This window comes from Pelodiscus sinensis, chromosome 1 (assembly GCF_049634645.1).
Source record: "Pelodiscus sinensis isolate JC-2024 chromosome 1, ASM4963464v1, whole genome shotgun sequence".
Lineage (NCBI taxonomy): Eukaryota > Metazoa > Chordata > Testudines > Trionychidae > Pelodiscus > Pelodiscus sinensis.
Genome location: NC_134711.1, coordinates 23,185,841 through 23,208,495, shown reverse-complemented (window position 1 = coordinate 23,208,495; position 22,655 = coordinate 23,185,841). Strand labels below are relative to the sequence as shown.

At 43.8% G+C, this 22,655-nt stretch overlaps 1 protein-coding gene across 4 annotated transcripts in view; it reads right to left on the bottom strand.

The window, feature by feature from the left end:
- FAM185A (family with sequence similarity 185 member A) overlaps positions 1-22,655 on the bottom strand; it is an 85,937-nt gene that overhangs the window by 19,242 nt on the left and 44,040 nt on the right. For 2 of the 4 annotated variants that reach the window (XM_075926836.1, XM_006137562.4), the window contains exons 6-7: positions 11,655-11,750; positions 8,614-8,748 (exon numbers count right to left, since the gene is read on the bottom strand). In XM_075926836.1, coding sequence (XP_075782951.1) covers positions 8,614-8,748; positions 11,655-11,750 — 231 coding nt within the window. Of the gene's footprint in view, positions 1-8,613; positions 8,749-11,654; positions 11,751-18,120; positions 22,331-22,655 lie in introns of those variants that run through there. The other 2 variants (XM_075926832.1, XM_075926844.1) reach the window with 2 other exon arrangements.

Here is a 22,655-nt window from a genome sequence, read left to right as displayed (position 1 = left end):
CACAGGCTCCTGGTCCGCCGCCCCCCCCCCCCCGCCCCACCTCACTTTCTGCCTCTCTTTGACAGAGGCAGCAAGCAGGGGGAAGTGACTAGTTGAGTCGCTTCTTGACTATCCAATAAGCATTTGCTTCTTGGATAGCTGACTAGTTGCTAACATCCCTACTTCTTTCTCCACTGACTTTTCCTTGGAGTTCTTTAAAAAAATAAATTAATAAAAGTTACCCTACTTATTTCTCTCCCTATAAAACCTCACCACCACATCAGAGTGGCCCTGGGGACTCGGAATGATGCATTGCCCTATTTCTCTAACAATAAGAAAGGCAACCCCCAAAACATCACCAAAAGAAGGGTCAATGTTGACTCCAAAATTACGTATAAGGTTAAAAGCATCTAATACACACCAGCTGAAATACCATATAATTCAATTTGGAGAATGAAGTGAGAGCCATATGCTCAATGATTTTATAGAAGTCTGCACAGTTCTCATTATTCCCCAATATTTTGCTCACTTCCCTTGGGCATGAGCAATAACTCTGACATTCCAGAAAATGGATTGTTTTTCCAGCTTTGTGGGATGGGTGAGCAGGATGCTTCTCAAAAGATAAGTCTTTTTTTTATTTGAGATTAAAACAAGGCACCCTGGTTTTATTAAGACTCCATAAACAATGCTATAAATTGCTTTCTCTGATGATTCCAAACTAAGCTGCCAAGCATGCAATTTACTCAGGCTGTCTTCATTGCTCATGTGCAATATCTGCCTAGATCTGCTGGGAAATAGAATACAGAATGCCTGGTTAGTTTCTTGTTTCTGTGCCTTGGAAACTTCAGTCCCTGGGATTTTTGCTTGCAACAGGTTTATTGTCTAGTTTGCTTCTTTTACTCTCCCAGTCAAAAGCATAGTGACTGTTTTTCTTTGCTGATGTATAGGAAACTGACTATTTTCACTTTCCCAAATACACTGCTGGTGAAAGAGATGATGCTTCCTTACTAACTCTTAAAGGTGTATCCTTGCCGAAGGACATAAACTTAAGGTTATTTCCTAACCATTTACTAGTTATTGCAATGATGGGCAAGTTGAAAACACAAAACAGGGATTAAAAAGAGCTATTTTCAATTCCCAAGATCCTTACGTTTGAGTGAAGACCCTAAATGGAGTTAGGTGAGAAAGGCTGCAGAAACCACTTAATGATAATAGATTATTTCACTAAAACTGACCAGATAAGCAAAAGAAAATTCATGGCTGGGGTGCTGGGAAATAGCTGTGCTGACTGCCAGTTCCCTGAGACCAGCTCCCTTTCCCTTTGAAGATCTCTTCACAACAACTAGCTTCTATTCGCAGTGAGCCTATGTTCTCTGGCACATGAACAGGCAATGCAAGTGCGGGGGAACCTGTCATTGGCTGTGTTCTGGCTTGCTCTCTAATGCAGTGTTTCCTAAATTTATTTGGCCAGGGAACCCTTTTCAACTTTTCAGAATTTCAAGGAACCTCTAGGTTTGTCAAACAAAATAAAAAAAAAGAAAACAGAAAAAAGGAGGGGAACCCACAAATGAAAATCACATTCCTTCCCCAAGACCCGATCCCTTGGAGGCCCCATCCTCTCTGTTCCCCTCCTCTCCATCACTTGCTATCCCCAACCCTTATGCACTCTCACTGGGTTGAGACAGGAGGTGCAGGCTCTGGGATGGGAATGAGGGATTTGGGTGTGGGAAGGGGTGAGAAGTGCAAGCTCTGGGAGGGAATTTGGATGCAGGAGAAGGGGATGCAGGCTCAGGGAGGGGGCTCTAGGCTGGGGAGTGTTGGGCTCAGGTGGAGGGTTGGGGTGCTGAGCAAGTCACAGGCTTGTGGATGTGAGGGTGCAGGAGTTTGTGTTGGATATGTGAGGAGCTCAGGGCAAGGAGGTTGTGAATATGATGGGTTCAGGACACAGATTTATGATGTGTGGATGGTGCAGGAGTGTTGTGGCAGAACACTGAGGATGTGGGGATGCAGGAGTTTGGGGATGTAAGAGGCTTAGGGGGTTCCAGTGTCGGAAAGGCTCAGATTTGGGATCAGGTGGTGCAGGAGTGTTATGATGCTGCAGTGAGATGGGGATTTGGCCCGGTTTCATTTTGAAATAAAATATTATGTCAAACTCAAAAAGTTTTAGCATTCTCTTTATTTATGAGAGGGGCGGGGAACCTGTTTTGAGTCAAGGATCACTGACCCACAGAAAAGTCAGTTGGGGCCACACAAGTGAGATGCAAAAAAACCCCTCCAAAACCCCCAAGCCTCACTAATGTGTTCCCAACTGTGCTGGTGGGGTTGGGGACAGAATGCATGTGGGTGCTGGGATCAGGGAGAGGGTGCTGCTGGGTGGCAGGATGCTGGCACAAGTGGCAGGGTGATGGGGCAGGATGCTGGGGTCAGGGACATGGTCCTGCTGGGCAGTGGGGTGGGTGCAGGTACAAGGAACAGGGTGCTGCTGGGTGCTAGGATGGGTGGCAGGGTACTGGGGCTGCGGATAGGGTGCTGCTGGGTGCTGGGGACAGGGTGCTGGGGGTGCTGGGGTGGGTGGCAGGGTGCTGGGGCTGGGGACGGTGTTGCTGAGTGCTGGGGACAGTGCTGGTGGGGGCAGGGGACAGGAGACAGGGTACTCGTGGGAGGTCTGGACAGGGGTAGCTGGGACCAGTACCTGGCAATCCTGCAGCACCTCTGGGTTCCAGGAAGTGCGACTGCACTTCCCCCTCCCCAAACAGCTGGCATGCATGCTGCCTGAATAGCAGGGGCTGTTGCACTCCAGCAACTTACTTCCACGATGCCGTCCTGCGGTGTGGGGTGTCCCAGGGCAGAGAGGGTGAGGGGTGTTCCAGGGCAAAGAGCACTGCATGCACAGTCGGAGCTGCGCAGACCCGGGTCTCCTGACCACCCCGCCACTGCGCAGAAAGGCCGCGGAACTAAATTACAGGGTGCCACAGCCCCAGCTGTTCAGGCAGCGCACACCGGCTTCTTTGGGAAGGGGAAGTGCTTCTCTCCCTGCTGTGGGTCACATGGGGTCACCCCTGTTCAGCACCCCCCTAGTGTGCCAGCTGGGAGCAACTGTACCCCTCAGCCCCCACCTTGCTACGCCTCTGTGTCACCAGAGAGGAAGGGGAAACAAGTGTGCTGCTTCTTTAAGAAGCTGGCTAGCCGGCACTCTCTCTTTCAGAGGGGGCGGGGAAGTGGCGGCTCCTCGCAGAACCCCTACTTTCGCTTGGGATTCTGCGGAGCACCAACTGGGAAACACTGCTCTAAGGTTTCTACATGAACATTCTTCATTTGCCTTTCCATTACCTCCTAGCAGGTAAGAGCAAGTAAGCTCTTGTCCAATCAGGCCATCCCCAGAATTCTGCCAGTCATCCTTCACTTCAATTATGTGGTCCTTACTGTCTGTCCAGTGCCCTCTGCATTGCCCATGTAGTTTCACACACAGAGCTTACAGTTTGCAGAGACCTTCTATGGCAGCTACGCTACTCCTGATCTTGAGTGAGTGGTCATGGACAAAGGGTTAAGTCACAAGCATTTCTTCCTTATTGCCAAAGAAAAAGCTAGGAGTTTCTTCCTAGCATGGTCAGTACCAGGAATGGAGTTATACCAGCACTTTCTAGTTATGCAGCCTCACAATGCTAAAAAAGAAATGGGGTCACAGAGTTTGCAAACCAACTCTTAAAACTATTTATAGATTTCTATATAGTTTCCTTTAGAGTGTCTACTGACTCCATAGAGAACTGAGAGCTCATCCTTGTTAATTACACTGAAGCACTCAAGAGTACACTCTCATTTCACATTTCCCTCCCTCCTGCAGCATATGCCCCAAGTTCTCTGAACTGATCCTCCATCTCCTGAGAGAACAAAGGCCTTCCCACTTCTCTCTCTCTCATCACCTCTCCTGCTAACACCCTCCCCCTACTACCCACCTCAACTATTTCCTGCTTTTCTTCGCACTACAGTCAAATGCTGCTCCATTCTTTGGTTGCCTCCTAACTCCCCTGGATGTGCTCCACCAATGAGCTCACAGTCTTGCTACTGCCTTGACCAATGTTGTAATTAGTAGCAGAGAGAAGACGAGTTTCCTATGTAACACCAAGCCCTGGGGTTTGGCGAGGGTTTCCTATAGCTAGAAATGGACTGGATCAGAACTCACTTAATGGAAGAATTCTACCCTAATTCTCCTTTGGAGGAACTCCTCATTGACCACTCACAATAGCACTCCCAAGACATATGTAAAATCCACTGAAACCAGTCAAGTCCAGCATTAGCCATCCGGAAACCAGACAGCTTCTGAAGAGTTAACTATTTCTGTAGTAACCTCTTGGCTTAGAGAGACTTAAAACGCTAAATTGGTTTTCCCTTGTGATGTGGGGTTTTTTGGGTTTTTTTGGTTTGGCAAACACAGGGGGGTTTTTTCATCTGTTTTATATGTTCTGCAGCTGAAACTTAAGTGAAATTACTGCCACGCTGTCTCTATGGGGAAGAACATTTTTCACCGTGTAGGCTATCTGTTAAATTTATTAAATTATTTCAGAGTCTACTTGTATCAGAAGATGATCTTACTGGAAAAGTAATATTTTCTATTACAAGTTTAACCTATACAAGACACTGTTAAATTAGTTGAAGGCAGGAAAAGAAAAGAAGTCAGCCTACATTTCCAGGAAATAAAGGAAAACTGTAAAAATATACAGATTAGGACAAAGTTTATACTTAAAGGACAGCTCCCCAAAGTGTTCTATTCAGACTATGAAGTCATAAACTACATGAATACACATCTGACCAATTACCGGTCAGTATATTGATTTGTTTCTAGAATATGGGACATTAGGTACTAAATACAGTTATAATGTACAGTTAATATAAGGTTGAGATGGCCACCCTACCTGTAAACATGAACAGTTTTTCCTCTAAAAGATGTACATTAGGATTATTGACGTTAATAGTCAATATTTAAATTATTTAGAGGTGACACGGAGAGAAATAAAGCAACACACAAGTGGTGCCCCCCCATACAGGAGGACACAAACTCAAGGGGAGATTACATGATCTCTCCCTGTGCCTCTTTCCCACCCTACCTCCAGCCCAGGACGCCCCCTACCCCATGCTCTCCTCAGCCCCTCCCCACGCTACGTTACTTGTCGGGGGAGGGGGGAGGGAAAGTGTTGACTTCTTGCTGCCCTAGATCCCTCCTTCTGCAGCATCTGGGCTGACTTGGAGACTGCCAGGCTACTGTGGCAGCAGGCAGCCCCCTGTCCAGGATCAGCTTCTGGGGACAGTGGCCAAGTGATCCATAATGCCCCCAGGCCCTCCGGCACACTCAGAGGATCTCACTTTCGAAAGCAGAGCTTTTGAAAGTGAAAGTAGTCGGGACATGCTTTTTCAGCAACCCGCCCTTTTTCGAAAAGCCGCTTAAACCTCATTTTTTGAGAAAGAGCAGCTTTTCGAAAAAGGGGGGGTTGCCGAAAAAATGACGTCACGACTAATTATACTTTCGAAAGCTCTGCTTTCAAAAGTGAGATCAGAAGAAGATATGCAAATTCCGCATGCATATCCTCTTTTGAAACTTCAGTGTAGTCTAGACATAGCCTCAGAGTCGGCTCCTGTCCCCAGAAGCTGAAAGCGCCTGAAGTCTGGCTGAGGAGGAGTGGCAATGGCAGTCCCCTCCCTACCCATGCTCAGTGTCTAGGGACAGGAGATGACTGAACAAGCTGAAGAGCACAGGGAGACTCCAGCTCACGAGCTGCTGTCCCTAAAAGCTGGGCGTGGGGCAGACAATGCTCTCCCAGTCAGCTGCTCCACTGCCCCAGATAGTGTTCCAGGCTGCGTGGCTGGAAGAAACTCTGGCCCCATTCCTTCACTTCTGGCTCTTGGCCTTCCCTTCCTCTCCTCACCCAGGTTGGCTGCTGGGGAGACACCTGGTCCTTCATGCCCCTCCAACGGGTCTCCTAAACAGATCCCAAAATCCCTTACTGAATTTCATATCCACAGTCATTGTCTCATTGGGTACTTTATGGGAATGCCATGGGCTCTTTAAGGAAGTGAAAACAATTAGCCAAATGCCTTCAACATGGAACTCTCATTAACTTCAGTGGCTTTGGGGAGCGTATGTTTGAAGGCTGGCTAATTAAGACTCAGTTTTAGTCTAAATTGCTGAACTGTCTGTATGCAGAATGGTAGGGCTGGGGGTCATTTCTGTTTCTGTCCCATCCCTCCTCCACAAAAATCACAGAATGTTAAAAATAAATGCTGACCACCTCCCCCTAAAGTAAACAAAAAAACACCCCTGGGCCTGGCTCTAGCTATCAGAAGGATCAACCCCCAAGGCAGAAAGGGGGTCACTCAGCTCACATGTACATTTTACAGTGCAAGGGTATGGAGGATTTTTTTAGGGATCCAAAGCACTGGTCAATCGTAGCTCTTCATTCACTGTAAGGCACTTTCCATTGATGGAGCTACTCTCAGCAGAGAACCTCACTGGAGACGCAAGTCTGCTATTAGGGGCCATATCACACTGAGGCCCTTTAATGTTACTTTAAAAAAAATAAAATTTCATATCCTATATATATTATTACACACTGCACTGAACGAGACAGGGGAAAATAGTATGTAGCGATCATGTAATTAAATACAGCATCATGATGGATATGCATAAGGTAGTCTAATTAAGATTGCACTTACTTGCGCGCGCGCTTATGTTTTAATAAAAACTGAAAATGCCATCATGGCTCATCAATGGGGTTAGGAACTTCAGTTCCACGACACAGACCTATACTAAATGGAGTGACTGTTAGCAATGGTGCACTGTTATCCTCTACGGCTATGTCTAGACTGCAAGCCTCTTTCGAAAAAGAGCGTCTAGACTGCAAGCAGTACTTTTGAAAAAGCAAGCTGCTTTTTCGAAAGAAAGCAACAAGTGAGTCTGGATGCTCTCTTTCTAAAAAGCCCTGTTGGCACTTTCGAAAAAAGGCGTTCTTCCTCGTGAAATGAGGTTTACTACCGTTGAAAGAAAAGCCGCGTTCTTTCGATTTAATTTCGAAAGAACGCGGCTGCAGTCTAGACGCAGGTGATGTTTTTTCGAAAAAAAGACTACTTTTTTCGAAAAACCCCCTGAGTCTGGACACAGCCTACAATGGACCAGTCACAAGAGTAGGGATGAGACACGTGCTTTGCCAGTGGATTTCACAGCTATATCTTGATGGTAGAGGAACACAGACACTCAGGGCTCTTAGGTTCAGTGTGGAAATGTGCGATAGTGATTGCAGATGCTTCTTTGTGCTCCTAGCCTATCTCTGTGTCCTCTGCTCCTATCAACTCCCTCAGCCCTCCCCTCTACCCCAGTCCTATCCACCCTTCAATATATAGCCTTGCTCCCTGGTTCCTGACACTGTCCCTTTCTGTTCGTATCTCTCACTACCCCCAGCTCTTACACACTCCGGTTCTGTTCCTTTTGGCTACGGCAACATCCTTTTTTCACCCCTCTGCATTCCATGGTGTCTGCTCCATCCTTTCCTTTCTTACTAGCTGGGCCCCAGCAGAGAGCCCAGAAGAAACAGATTTCTTCTTCTCAGTTTGTATACCTGTCACGATAGCACCCCAGGCTGCTTGCTGCATTGATGCAGCTGTGACAGAGCAGGCTCAGTTGCTCTGTGGGGATGGTGCAAGCTGAGAGAGCATGGACCATGCCCAGTGTAGATGGGACTCTTTAGCTGCGAAACTCTAGCAAGTCTCTATTAGCAAGTGCAAACTGATCTTTCAAAGGCTTAACACTTTGATAAATTGGACAGTCATGGGGACAATAAAAAGGCACCCTTCCGCCAAATTTCAAGTTCCTGGTCCAAAGAATGGAGGCACTACACGATCTCAACAAAATGGGAGGTGCTGGATATTAATAAAGAACATTAACATAAGCAGAACAACATATTTTTCCTAATCTCATTCCTAAAAATGGCTGAACTGTTTTAGCTATTTCAAAAACAACAACAAAAATTAGCACAAGACAAACACCTTGCATGGAAAATTTCAGGGTAAAATTTCATGTTGAAGTATGACAAAGTTATAAACAACCAAAAACAGGATCTTACAATGCAAAGTGTAGGGCAAATTTAATTAAGAGGCAGCACTACCTGTATCGGCTATAATATAAACAACATTTTTTTTTTCTACAGTATGCTGCTTGCCCCCTTTTACCTTGATTATCAGATGTACTCAGAACACATTTGTAAGGATTCTTTTGTTATATTTTAATACATATTTGCTGGTTATATATTTAATTCTATTCAGCTGTCTAAGATAACAACATTCTGTTTCTTTAAAAATCAGTAGGCCACATTCTTGTCCAGTGTAGCTCCATAGAAGTCAATGAAGTTATGCTGGGTATGAATTTGGCTCTACAACTCTCATTAGTGAAACAGCTGATCACTATTCATATGTCATTTACAAAGGTATAAAATAAAAAAAGTAATAACAGATGTGGAGGCCGTTGGCATAAGCACCATTTGAAGTTGAAATAGACCAGAAAGAAGCCAACAGCAATAAAACTATAATCAAACGTATCTATATTTTATTTAGCACAGACAGATTTATTAAAAACAAAATAGCCAGCCTTACCAGTAATAGTTATGTGACCCTCTTTATGGGCACATTGGGTTTCCTGTAACTGGATCTCTGGGCTCACATCGACCTTGCTTCCAGATAATTGTAAATAAGCTTTGAGAGAGGCAGGTACCTTGACTGTAATGGAACCTGTTATAAATTAAAATGAAAGACATGAATGTTAATATCCAAAGCAAAATATGCAAACAGGATGAGAGTCCCACTATTCTACCCTTTTCTAAGATAAGATGGAAGGGAGGCCTATTTTTGTTCAAGAACTTTCAGCTGCTGGCTTCTTTTCTTACCTCCAGGATAAAAAGTACTCTTGGGGTCACATGTTCTTTCATTTACTGCAAACAGAAGACTGTGCAGCTGTATACATTGTTAATGCAAGTATCTGTCTTCTGAGATGTCTTCCCCTAAAAGCTAGCACTTCACATCCATTGAGGAGTTGAAGCCCCACAATTGATTCTAGATTGCAGAATAGATTACTGTCTACTCCATGGTTATTGTCAATTACATTGTACAGATGATCTGTTAGCAAATTAACAACAGTTTCATTAATCTGCACTACCATGGCCTTGAGATTAAAACTAGAAGTCTGGCCTCTATTGGAACAACAATCCTGAAGTGTTGTCTCTAAGGGTGTGTCTAAACTACATGGCTCCGTCGATGGAGCCATGTAGATTAGGCTGATCGGCAGAGGGAAATGAAGCCGCGATTTAAATAATCGCGGCTTCATTTAAATTTAAATGGCTGCCGCGCTCTGCTGATCAGCTGTTTTTCGGCAGATCGGGGCAGTCTGAACGCTCCTGCGCCGACCTGAAAGCTCTTTGTCAACCTCCCCCTTATGACTCGTGGGATGAGGTTTACCGGGGAGGTCGACAAAGGGCTTTAAGGTCGACAGGGGAGCGTCCAGACTGCCCCGATCTGCCGACAAACAGCTGATTGGCAGAGTGCGGCAGCCATTTAAATTTAAATGAAGCCGCAATTATTTAAATCGCGGCTTCATTTCGCTTTGCCAAATAAACAAATCTACAGGGGGGAGCCATGTAGTGTAGACGTACCCTAAATGTGGACCTACTGTAGAGTTGAAGCTAATAGTGAGGCCACCCATTTGCCGGTCTTAGACAAATTGGCTACGTCTACACTGGCCCCTTTTCCGGAAGGGGCATGTTAATTTCAGAGATCGCAATAGGGAAATCCGCGGGGGATTTAAATATTCCCCGCGGCATTTAAATAAAAATGTCTGCCACTTTTTTCCGGCTTTTAGAAAAGCCGGAAAAGAGCGTCTACACTGGCCCCGATCCTCCGGAAAAAAAGCCCTTTTCCGGAGGATCTTATTCTTTTTTTCCGGAGGATCGGGGCCAGTGTAGACGCTCTTTTCCGGCTTTTCTAAAAGCCGGAAAAAAACGGCGGACATTTTTATTTAAATGCCGCGGGGGATATTTAAATCCCCCGCGGATTTCCCTACTGCGATCTCTGAAATTAACATGCCCCTTCCGGAAAAGGGGCCAGTGTAGACGTAGCCACTTGGAATAATAAGATTAAAGATTTTCAGTAGCTTTGCTAGGTGCATGAAAACAAAACCCAAAAAACCTTCAAACACATTCTGTATAAATGTTTCATTTTCAACTTGATTCCCGCTTCATTTTTCAAAAGTTTTCATTTTTATATAGCTATATGTACAGTAGGCCCAACTCAGAACATAACTAGTACTTTGACATATTATTTCTGTAACAGTCCTTCAAAGTAATATCCATCAAGCTGCCTGTACAAGAAAATGAAAACAGATACAGGGCTTATTTCTAGTCCTGATCTGGCCAGCACAAGGCAGTCAGAAAGCTACACTAATGAGGCAGTTCTGTATGGGAATTCCAGAGTGACATACCATCAACTTGGTGTCATAAATTATGACAGGCATAAGGGAAATGGCATAGAGACATTTTTTTCTCCATTCTCAGATCCTGTTAGGTCAGATTCAATGGTCTAACTCATAAATCCTGGCAAACACTCCGTTATTTTGACATTACAGGCCAAGTTCTACTCCACCGATGTGAATAGTTATTCTGGATTTACATTAGTGTAACAGAGAAAAGAATTTGCCTGTTTTGTCTATGCCCTCACTGGAACAGATGTCAGGGTATGTTGTGAAAATCAGTTTATTCATTTATTTCTTTATAACACCTATGAAACACATTTTCTTGTCTCAACAGTTAAACATGAATGTGAGTTACTGGAAGTAATTCCATGTCTGGGTGGGTAGTAATGTGAACATAGTTCTTCCTGCCCCAGGAGATGGAGTAGCTAGTGCGCACACCTAATTCGAATGGCCATGAGCAACCACTTGAAGAAGAACATGATATACCTGCAAGGCTTGAATGTGTTTACTATACCACGCCCTCCGTTGGCATCATGCTCTTTCAAATGGCAAAGGGGAGAATCCAGCTTTTAAAGGGTGATATTTTAACACATAAAGTTGAGATAAGTTAAGTAGAAAGCAGAAACGAGGCGAGTAATTAGCTCATTTAACAAAATGACCACATGCTGGGGCATGTCTCATCTCTCTGGCTCTGCCCTCCCTTGTGTTGCTGCTTTGCCATTTTAATGTCAGGGCCTCCAAACACAGTAATTCTTTCCTTGGGAAAAGGGCATGGATAAATGCAATAAATTCATGAGCCCCACCAGTTAAACACATCTGCTGACACCTGGAGGACTCTCCATTGAGGAGGCAAAGGACGATTAGAATCCTGGTCAGTTCTGCAGAATTCTATTGGCTTGGTGGGGAAGACTGCTAGAAGAAAGGTGGAAAATGGAAGATTTCCAGAGTGGCACTGAAATGAAAGCCCCAGAGGATTTTGTGGGGTCTATTTTAAATACCATGGTCACCTGTGGTGCTTACTGTGCTCAGAACCATATACATTTTTCTAATGATGAAGTAAATAATAATGCTTATTTTAATGTAACTACTGAAATATACAGACTAGGTAGTTTTACCATTTCATAAAACTTCCCTTTATATCAAAGGTTGCCATAAAATGTTGCAACTTACTAACCTTTCTGGCTTTTCAGATCCACTTTTCTCACTTGATTAACATAAACATCTATTGCCCCCTGATGTGTAGAAGCATGTAGATACCCATCTGATGAATCTGAAAAGCAAGAGAATAAAAGTATGTGTCTGACTGACATTTACTCTGGGATTTTTTAATATTTAGAAAATTATTTCAAACTACGAGCTGGATACAGCCACTGGGACAATGCATTTTTTTGTTTGTTTTTTGGTGTGTTTTTAATTGCCTCTGGGCAATGTCAGAGTACACAGACTTTATGCAGGAAGCCTTTCTCTCTGATCTGAGCATAGAGCCACCTTGTTACTCATGGAAGTTGCCACAGCCAACTCCATCCTCCTTGAGTGGAAATTTTACCATGCTGCAGCACTGCCCTTAACATCACTCCTATACCGGCCCAATCATAACATTTCTAGCTTTGGAATGGGTTAGGGTTGAACTTTATCTCTGTGCAGACAGACAGCACAAGGCCTAAGAACCACTTAAGCCTTCAAAGGAACTCTGCAATAAACCTTTCTGAAAGGTAGATTTCACTCAGAGAGTCACCAGGCATAGGCAATATGGAGCATAACATAACATCCCATCCCCCATACAGCAAAACTCAAGTGATTTAAGTAAATGTTAGGACTTGTAGAACAATGGTTCTCAAACTTTTTGGGCTCAGGACCCCATTGAAAGTGTTTATGGACTATTGTAACCTAGTAAATAGTCTGGAGGTAGAGGCCCTGAGGTAGTTTCATTCAGGTCCTACCTAGCACTTATCCCCACAGTGGCAGCTTCCATAGCTCCTGTGACTAACATTGCTACATCTCTATTACTGGCTAGGTTTGGCTCTCTCCACTAGAGTTACCACCTAGCTACTATTTGACCGGCCTGACCGGGTTTTTAATGTAATGGATTTACCAGTTTCCAGAAAAATATATTAATCTACTAGATGTTTTGTATGTGGGTCTAAAGATTTGCATTATTATTACAATACACTGTGAAACTGAATGTTAAAAGTCTGTGTCCAGCTAAAGATGCAGCAGTGTTGCTACAAGTGCAGTTTAAGTAAGAAAATATTAATCTTATTTATATGTGTTCTCTCTCTAGCTACTGCAAGTAGCTGTTGGGTGGGCTGTCTGCAGAATTCCTTTGTGGGTGGAGTTGTAGCGGGCTTGTCTTGGGAAGAGGATGTGCCAGGTTTTTTGCATTTCAAAGGTGGAAACCCTATTCCACTCTGGGTGTTGCAGCCTCTGGGATTGCAATGCTGCTCGGGTTTGGCTCTGCCCTCCTGACTGCACCAAATTTGTGCGAGTGGAGTTGTGACTTGGTTCATGGGGTTGCAGTGCCACTTACTGCAATTTGGCCTACCAGGGCTCCCGTCATGCTGTTGGCTGCATCAAACCTGAGTGGCACAAGGACCTTAGAGGCTACAGTGCCTGGAGCATTGAGGTGAGTTCAACCCTAACCCATTCCAAACCCTTAATCATTTTTTTGCCTTTTTCTGAACCTTTTCCAATGCCAATATATACATTTTTGAGACGAGGCGACCACATCTGTATGTAGTATTCAAGATGTAGGCGTACCGTGATTTTATATAGAGGCACTAAGATGTTCTCGGTCTTAGTCTGTATACTTTTTTTAAGTATTCCTAACATTGTTTGCTTTTTCAACTGCTGCTTCACACTGACTGGATGTTTTCAGGGAACTATCCACAATGACTCCAAGATCTCTCTCTCATTCCCCACTCTAGGGTTAAATCCACATTATGTACACTGAAGTCCTGCTCCCAGGCTGGACTGGGCAGGCTTCAGATGCTACAGCAGTATAAAAAGAGGGAGCCCATCTCATTCTGGGATGGAGGGGAAGGATGTGTGCTAGAAGCTCTTGCTGAGGACCAGCTACAGTCACTGCTGCAGAGATTGGAGGTTCTAAGGGCTGGCTTGGACCCCTTGTGACTGACAGAATCCGAAGAAGTGACCTGTGCTATGGACCATCAAGAACCTGAAGCCTCACTGTCTCCAGAGACAATGGGGTAGGGAGGGTGATGGAAAGGTATCTCCTATCTGGCTAAGCTCAGCATGTTTTGGTAGGATTCCCTGCTGAGCTGGTGACAGATCACTTTGCTTTGGCTAGGGCCCCAGGTCAGTGCCTGGTGGAAATGGGTGGGCCTGGATCCCCCTACTTGGATCGCCAGCCCCTGCTTGCTGGCTACTCCTTAGGTATTGGCCACTAGGCCCCACTGCACTGTCCTGAAGGGGTAATCTATTGACTCTGGCTGCTAGGCCATACTGTCCCAAACAATGGAGCTGTCACCGTTGTTTTAGTCTTTAGACCCAGTGGTAGCAAGTCTGGAGATGGACAAGTAGAGCGAATAGTGGTGTCTATGCACTCAGTATCCACCCCCTTTTGGGATGGTGGGTGCATACACTGCTACAGCAAGTAATGTGAAAGTCTGACAGAAACCAGTCACTTTTTTATGTTTTGTGTATTCATAAAGAAGATAATCAGTGGGATTTTCCAGAAATGGCTGAACCGACATACATGAGTTAGAATGAAGCTAATTAGAGATGACAGCAATTTGACACAGGGAAGGCTTCTGGAAAACAACATGTTTGATTAGTAGCGGGTAGAAAAGAAGAATCCAAGCATAATGCTCTAAGCTTTCCTGTTTTCTTTTGTGGCATATCTGAACGGGTCTGCAGTTTTCTGTTTTAACTGAGCTCTCAACCCACAGATGTAGCAAACCAACACATCAATTATAAGACTATGTGGGAAGGGAATGCCTTCCCATATGAAAAGCTGCTTTCTTAGAAGGGAAAATATTAGGAAGAAAAACACGTGTGGCCAATCCAGTTCCAGTCAGCTGGGAAACTGCCTCTTTGGCTCATTTAAAACAGCAGTAACAGAGTCGCCTTCACATAACTCTGAAAGGGATTTTGCTGGCACTGGACCATAACATAAACAGTTGACTGAGTACAAGTCCATTTTTACCTACATTGATGCTTCATGAGGGAGTGACACACAATCTAGATTGCTCAGGAGAACTGCCACTAATAGTCTAGGAATAGTCCAGTAAATCACATTCAGCAGAGATTACTGAATCAACCCTTATCTCTTCCCATTCCGCAAATACAGTGTTTCTATGGCCAATTCTTCAGATAAACTTTTGAAAACTCTCCTGGGATTCTCCACCAAGTGTGGCTGCTTCCTCCTAACATCAACGATATTAAAAGGCTGGCAGTTAGAATTCTGCCAGACTTCCACTTCCAATAAAAAGACTCAGTTTTTAAAAATAAGTCTATATTTGAGGCAAAACCCTGTGTGATGCAAGTGCACTCAGAGCTAATCTACTTTGCACAAAATACTCAGTGGTACAGGGACTGTAACGTGGATCTCCCAGGTAAATTACTGAACTATTGAGCTATAGATTTTCTCTGCTTCAGTGAATACTTCAGTATTTTATACAATGTGGAACAGTTTCAATAAAAGAAAGATCCAACCCATTGTGGTTAGGGCATTTATCAGGAAGTGAGAGACATTGGGTTCAAAACCCTACTCTGAAACAGGCAGAGTAAACATGTGAACGTGGGTCTCCCATGTCCTGGATTGGTGTTCTAACCACTGGTCTACTTGGTATAAAGATAGCCCCTCTGTTGCTGTCAATCTAGTAGCATGCTCTAAGGAGGCTTCAGAGAATGCCTGACAAAGCATGGACAATAGAATTATAGAATTACAAAATTGGAAGGAACCTCTAGAGGTCAAGTCCAGTCCCCTGCACTCATGGTAGGACCAAGCACCATCTAGACCATCACTAACAGGTTTTCATCTGCCCTGCTCTTAAAAATCTCCAGTGGTGGATATTCCACAATCTACCTAAGCAATCTGTTCTAGTGTTTAACCACCCTGACAAGAAGTTTTTCCTAATCTAAACCACCCTTGCTGCTACTGAAGCCCATTGCTTCTTTTCTTATCATCAGAGGTTAAGGAGAAAAAAGAAGTGTCCCCCACCTCCTTGTAACAACCAATTAAATGCTGAAAGATGTGTCTCCTCTCAGTCATCTTTATTCTAGACCAGGGGTTCCCAAACTTTTTGACACGGGGACCAGTAAATCCATTCACAAACTTTTGGAGGACTGGTAACATTCATTTGCATATTCATTAATCAAATGATGATTATTCAAATAAGTTGTTTCTGGTCCTCCCAAAGCCCCCAGTACCAGCTTTAGCAAAGCTTTTGATATGGTCACCCACAATATTCTTGCCAGCAAGTTAAGGAATATGGATTGGATAAATGGAGCGTTAAGACAGACAGAAAGCTGGTTAGACCAGGATTTCCCAAACTTTTTATTTTAGTTGGAACCCTTTTTTTTCAGTACTGTTTTTGGCAGCCCAAAAATATATACACATAAAAAACAAACTGAGAAAATACCAGACATATAACAGTTTGTATGGTTTGAACTGCCTGGCTGGTAGATGGGGTATCAGTTTGTAGTTTGAACTGCCTGGCTGGTAGATGTGCTCAGGCTGCGTGAGTGTGTCTACCAGACAGACAGTTTGCAACTACTCGAGGGGGAGTGTGTGTGTGTGGGGGGGGGGAACGAAGGGGGCGCGAAGGGGGGGGCAAAATGGAATCCATGGTGCTTTGCCGGGATCATGTACAGGATGGGCAGCGCCCCCCATCTTCCCCGGCCAACCCCGCTACCTCCGACCTCGCACCCCCCGAGCAGCCCTGCATCCGCGGGCCCCCTGATCTCTCCTAGCCAGACCCACTGCCCCTGATGACTCCCATCACTAGCCCTGCTCCCTGAGACCCCCTCCCAGCCAGTCAGTTATCCCACGCTTCTCCTCCCGATCTCCCCAGTCCAGCCCTCCTTCAGGCAGCCAGTTCTCCTCTCCTCCTCCTCCTGATTTGCCCCGGCCAGCTCCCTACCCCCAACCCTGCCTCCCCCCGCCAACCCCTTACTCCCGACTCTGCCCCCCCCACCAGCCTTACTTCCAAGTGGCCGGTTCCCCCGCCCCCCACACTCCCATCTCCCCAGCCAGCCCCACTGCTCCGTCCAGCCCTGCTTCCGGTGGTCAGTTCTCCCCCCTCCTCCTCCCAACCTTCCCCCGGCCAGCCCCGCTGCCCCCAACCCCTGTCCCCGAGATCAAGTGTGTCTGGTGCTGGGAGCCCAGAACATCCAGCTGCATCCTCTGCCCAGCCTGGCCGAGGGCTTGGAGGGCCGGCGCCATACAAGCACTCCGGGAGCTCGGAACACCCCGGCAGCCACACTGAGGCCTGGTATTTTTTTCCTGTGGCCCAGTATCGGGCCGTGGCCCCTAGTTTGGAAAACGCTGTTCTAAACGAAACAATCCCAATTATCAATGTTTCCTCATAGGTCATGTTTTCTATCCCTTTAACCACTTTGTTGCTCTTCTCTGGACCTTCTCCAATTTGTCCGCATCTTTCCTAAAATGTGGCATTCAGAAGTGGACACAATACTTCCGCTGAGGCCTACTCAGCATAGAGTAGAGGGAAAGAATTATTTCTCATGTATTGCTTACAACACTCTCATTAATACATCTCAGAATTATGGTAGGGCCTATTTTGAGTTTGAGGATCTCAGTGTGAGTTTGATTTGCTCAGTGCCAGAGTGTCAGGACTTAGGCAGCTTTATACATGTCCACTGACAGAAATTTAGGTACCTAAGGAATTTAGGCAACAGATAAGTATGGTGTGAGAACTTAGACACCTACTGGCACAGTTAATGCCAAAATGCCTTTATGGCTCTAGAGACAAGTTGGGTAAAGTTACATATTTTATTGGACCAACATGTTAATCTACTGTTTTTTGACAACTATGACGCTGAAAATGTGCCATACCTCTAAGTGACAGAATCAGGTCACAGTCCCTTCTCGGATCAGTGGTTGTCCTAGTCAATGCATGTTGGGAAAGACTCAATATTCCATTGGATTTAAATAAACAATTATACAACACTATAATCCATGCTTTACCATAGAATTATGATTCTGGAAAGGATAATTATGAGAATCTCTCTCTGTTCAGTGATGAATGAGATTAGGCAGAACATATACTACAATAACACTTAAAGTAAACATCTTTCTTTTTGAAAAGGCTGTTGAAGTTGATAACTGTGTTTAACAGGGATGTGAACAACAAGTCGACTAACCAATAAGCAAATGTTTATCGGACAGTTGACACCCTAGTCAACTAGTAGTTTTCTATCAGAAAGAGGCAGCAACGGGAGGAGGAGGAGGAGGAGAAGAGAGGAGGGAAAAAGGGAGTTGCTTCCAAGCAGCAACACCACATGGAGCCCAGGGCCAGACCGTGGGTTTCATGTGGCACTGCCGCTTTGAAATACCACGTGTGGGCTGCAGCCAGCTCAGAGTCCCCAGCTGGCCTAACTGCACACGGTATTTCAAAGCGGCAGCAGTGCATGGAGCCCAAGGTCAGCTGGGGACTCTGAGCTGACCCTGTGCTTCCCGCAGTGCTTTTGCCTTTATTGACTAATCGAATAGTCAACGCAAACTGCATCAATTATTCAATTAGCCAATTAATAAAAATTTAACATCCCTAGTGTTTAAGTCTTCTGTCTTCTCTCAAAAAAGTTAAAGAAGGAAACATAAGAATGGGTTAAACAGAGGCTGAAAAAAAACTGGATAACAAAACTGTCTGAAAATTAAAGAAGTAATGCTACAGGAAAAGTATGCTGCTGTATCAGTTAGGGTGTGTCTAGAGGAGTAACATTAGGGGTTTGGTTCGAACTAATACGTCCCGGGGTGCACTTCCTGGTTCGAATCAGCTGTGATTCGAACTAGCGCACCAGCGAGATCATGCTAATGAAGCGTGGGATATTTAAATCCCCACTTCATTGACTATTTCAAATGCCTGCATTTGCATCTCTAGTTCGAACTAGGGTGCAAGTGTAGACATATCCGGAGTGTCAATCTGAAATACTGAGAACATGATATAAGGTTGATATATCTATCAGTTGGTGTGTAGATTTGATGCAGTAGAGCTGCCTAGGGTCACACCTACTATGGGCACATCTATACTACAGATGAACGACACTGCCACGGTCAATCTTCCAGGGTTTGATTTAGCGGGTGTAGTATAGACCCACTAGATTGAACTCAAAGGGTGCGTGCCCCTGTCAGTGCTGGTACTCCTCGCAAGGAGTAAGGGAAGCCAAAGGGAGCATTTGCTCCAGTCAACCTCTGGCTGTGTGGACGGAGATTTAAGATACACCACTTCGGCTAAATTATGTAGCTGGAGTTGATGTTATCTTACTTTTGCCTTCTCATGTAGGTAGACCAGGCCTACGTGTGCTACAGAAACATAACGATGGTGCTGGAGATACACTCCTGTAAATTTGACACAGGCTACAGGGACAGAAGGGGTTTATCTGTTGCTGTAGGAACTGCACATACCCAAGCAACAGAACCAGGTCAATAGAGGCATTCTTCTTTTGATCTAACTGCATAGACTCAGGATTAAGTCAGCACAGCAATGGTACTTAGGGATGTGAACTGTCATACTCCTGAGTGCTGTAGTAGCTCTATCAACCTAAATTTTAAGTGTAGACCAGGCCTGAGATGAAATAGATGGCTGCAGGGAGGAGTAATCTTAAAAGGTGTTCTAAATAAGGGTTAAAAAAACCCTACAAAAAACAAAAAACCCAAGGCTAAGATGGAGGACGATAACATCCAAAACACAGCTTCACTTTTGTTGGTGCTGTATGGCAGTTTTTCCTTAATGAACTAGGTAAGGAACAGAAGGTATTACAGAAAACTGAAGAACATAGAAGTTAACAGACATCACACAAAGATTTCTTAATATGATTAAGATTCCAGAAAAAGATCAGCCACTGATTATATACAAATGACCTCAGAAATCCAGCAAGAATTTTTCCAAAAGAAGTCACTATCTCCCACATGCAAAGTACTAGATACAGTAGTGTGATTAAAATAGTGTGGTTTAAATAGTTATAGGAAACACCAAGTAAAGACCAATATAAGTCACAACAATAAAAATACAAGAATTGGGATCTGATACATGCCAGTAAAACATTCAGTACATCAGCACAGAATTGAACAGTACAACTTTACAATCAATTATTTCTCTTCATGCTGACACTTAATAAGTGAAAAATATCTAAGAAAACTTTCGACAGAAATTGTCTTTGGCTTACATCTGAATATTTTCAACAAAACTTTAGTTTTTCTCAAGAGCAATCTTGTTCCCATTAAAATCAGTGGCAAGATTCGCTGGGATTTCAATGAAAGTAATATCAGGGTTTAATTAAGATTTGTTTAAGAAGACACAGTAATGATGAAAGGAAATTAATCAATTCTCATTCTGTAAGAGCAAAGCAGAGGATTTAAGCCCTACTTAACTGGCTAGTGGAGGACAGTGGAATAAGAGAATCCTACCATGGCATAATGCCTCTGAAGCAGTTTTTAATGCCATCCATTCTGTTCAACCCAAAGGGAGGGATGGTAGACAGGGTGCCCATTTCCAGAACAGACTTTGTGTTGTTCGTAGTCATCATAAGATAGAGAAGCACTAAAGCTGCTCTGCCTTGTGCTGGGGATAAGGCTGGTATCTGCTGTCATCAGAGTCAAGAATGAGGCTGCATTTGCATGGGTGCTATTACATATCCAGACTTTTTATAATAGTTTTAATTTTAGTCAGTCATCTGACCCAAGCAATTTACTATTGTAGGCTTGCTTAAAACATGAGAGGTTTAAAATTAATGGGACGGAAGAGATCTCCAGCTTATTTTTTTAACCATGGGACAGATTCTTATGAAAACATAGAGCATTCTGTCAGAAATGCTACTGTCAGTATGTTAAATGTAAGTAAAGAGTTATGTAAGACTTCCTGCTAAAGTTACCTGAGAGGGTTTGTCTCTGCAACCTGGACATTACCTTTAAACACTTTGATATGTTCTTTAATTCAAGGGATGCTTTAAAATAGAAGATGAAGCATAAAGGAGACCACTGCATCACAATCTTCTTCTGGTAATTCTTTTTAAATTTTTGAACATTTTAGGGCTTAATTTTGCTTTACAATTAATATTTATTTAGAACTTGATAGTATGTTTATAAAGGAAAGTAATCTTTCAGAGTTACAGATATGATTACATTTCATCATGTATTTACAATGAACAAATGCAGTTCCCTTACTTCATAGCTTCCTCCTTCTAGGAAGGATAAACTAATTAATCTGGATCAAGTAGAAATCTAATTCTTCTCTCAAAATAGTTTAATTCACAACTTCTACTCTGAATTTACATTGATGTAATGAAACACACAATTTATCTCCACGTTTGAAACATAATGAACAAGCTTTCAGAATACAGTGTATCAGGCTTATAGAGCAAAATGGTTTAAAATGTTGGTATTAAGGAACCACAAATTAATACAAATCCATTACCAGGTATTAGTTCATCCAAGACACTATGCTAGGCAAGGAAACGAATCCTTTTTTTTAAAATTCAGGTGGCATATGTTATAAAATATTTTCAGATACATTACTTAAATGAAACTATTGCCTGATGGAGGCAACTTGGATAGGATACTATCTGAGTGTCTGATTACATAGTCACTCTGTAGTTTCAAACAGATGGCATTATTTTCAATCTCCAGAGACTTCAGGCTCACAGTAAAGTGGTTACTACAACTATTCCTGACCTTCTGTTTGCTGATGACTGTGCATTGCTGGCTCATTGAGTGAAGGATGCATAGGAGCTTTTTGATCGCTTTGTTACTTCTGCTCACCGTTTTGGACTCACAGGAGCCTCAAGAACACAGAAGTTATGCCTCAGCCTGTCGGGAAAGAGCCCAGCACTCTAGTGAGCATTGCTGCTGGTACAGTCCTTAAGGCTGTTGACAAGTTCTGCTACCTGAGAAGCGTACTGTCCTCTAAACGTGTATCGTGATGTATCCGCTTGACTAGCCAAAGCCAGCGCTGCCTTTGGAAAATTGACCAAATGCCCATGAAAGGACCATAGTATTAAACTCCATTCCAAGATAGCGGTTTATCAGGTAGTTGTCCTGAATGTCCTGCTGTGTGGTTTGGAGTCATGGACAATATATCATCGCCATGTTTTGAAAGTCGATTAGTTCCGTATGTGTTGTCTGAGGAAGACTGCCCACATGAATTGGTGGGACAAAATTCCTAATACAGAGGTTCTTAAGCTGCGTGGTGTCATGACATGGAAGCAATGCTTATGAACAAACAGTTTCACTGGACAGGTCATGTTATGAGGATGGATGATACACGGATACCAAAGATGGTCTTTTATGGCCAGCTTGCTCATGGAAAGCGCTATATCGGCGGTCAGTATAAACACTACAAAGACATCTTAAAGGTCAATATGAAGTCATGCGGCATCTCCCCCAATGATCTGGAAACTCAAGTTCAGGACAGATTGTCCTGGCGACAAACCATTGTACAGGCTCTTAACTGCTCTGAGAATCAGTGTATCCAGGCGCTGCAGGAAAAGCACAGGATCCGAAAAGAGCATACAGCGCCTGTAGTTGGCAGCTTTTTATGTGATATCTGTAATCAGCTCTGCCGATCAACGATTGGTTTAGTCGCACACCAAAGGCATCATAGAAGATGAGATCCACTGAGCGATGGCTCAGTCCAAGAAGAACATAGTGACTACCTGAAATGTATATTATAAAATGTGGAATTAGTTTCTCACTTTTTGGATCTGAAGAACTGAAGTGTCTGTGGATTAAATGTTTATCTACATTATAAAATGGCTGACAGTTTTTAAAAGATTAATAGGCTAGGAATAGAACTATTAAAAACTTCTAGAGATGAAAGTTTAATGATTCCTATTACTTAATAGATATATTACAGAAAATATGCAGAGGTCTCAGGCAGGACAGGGGCTCCATCATGCTAAGCACTATAAAACACATACCATTTTGGATTAATCAATTAAGGGACAGATGTGCACTATGCAAGGAATGAGATTATGTATA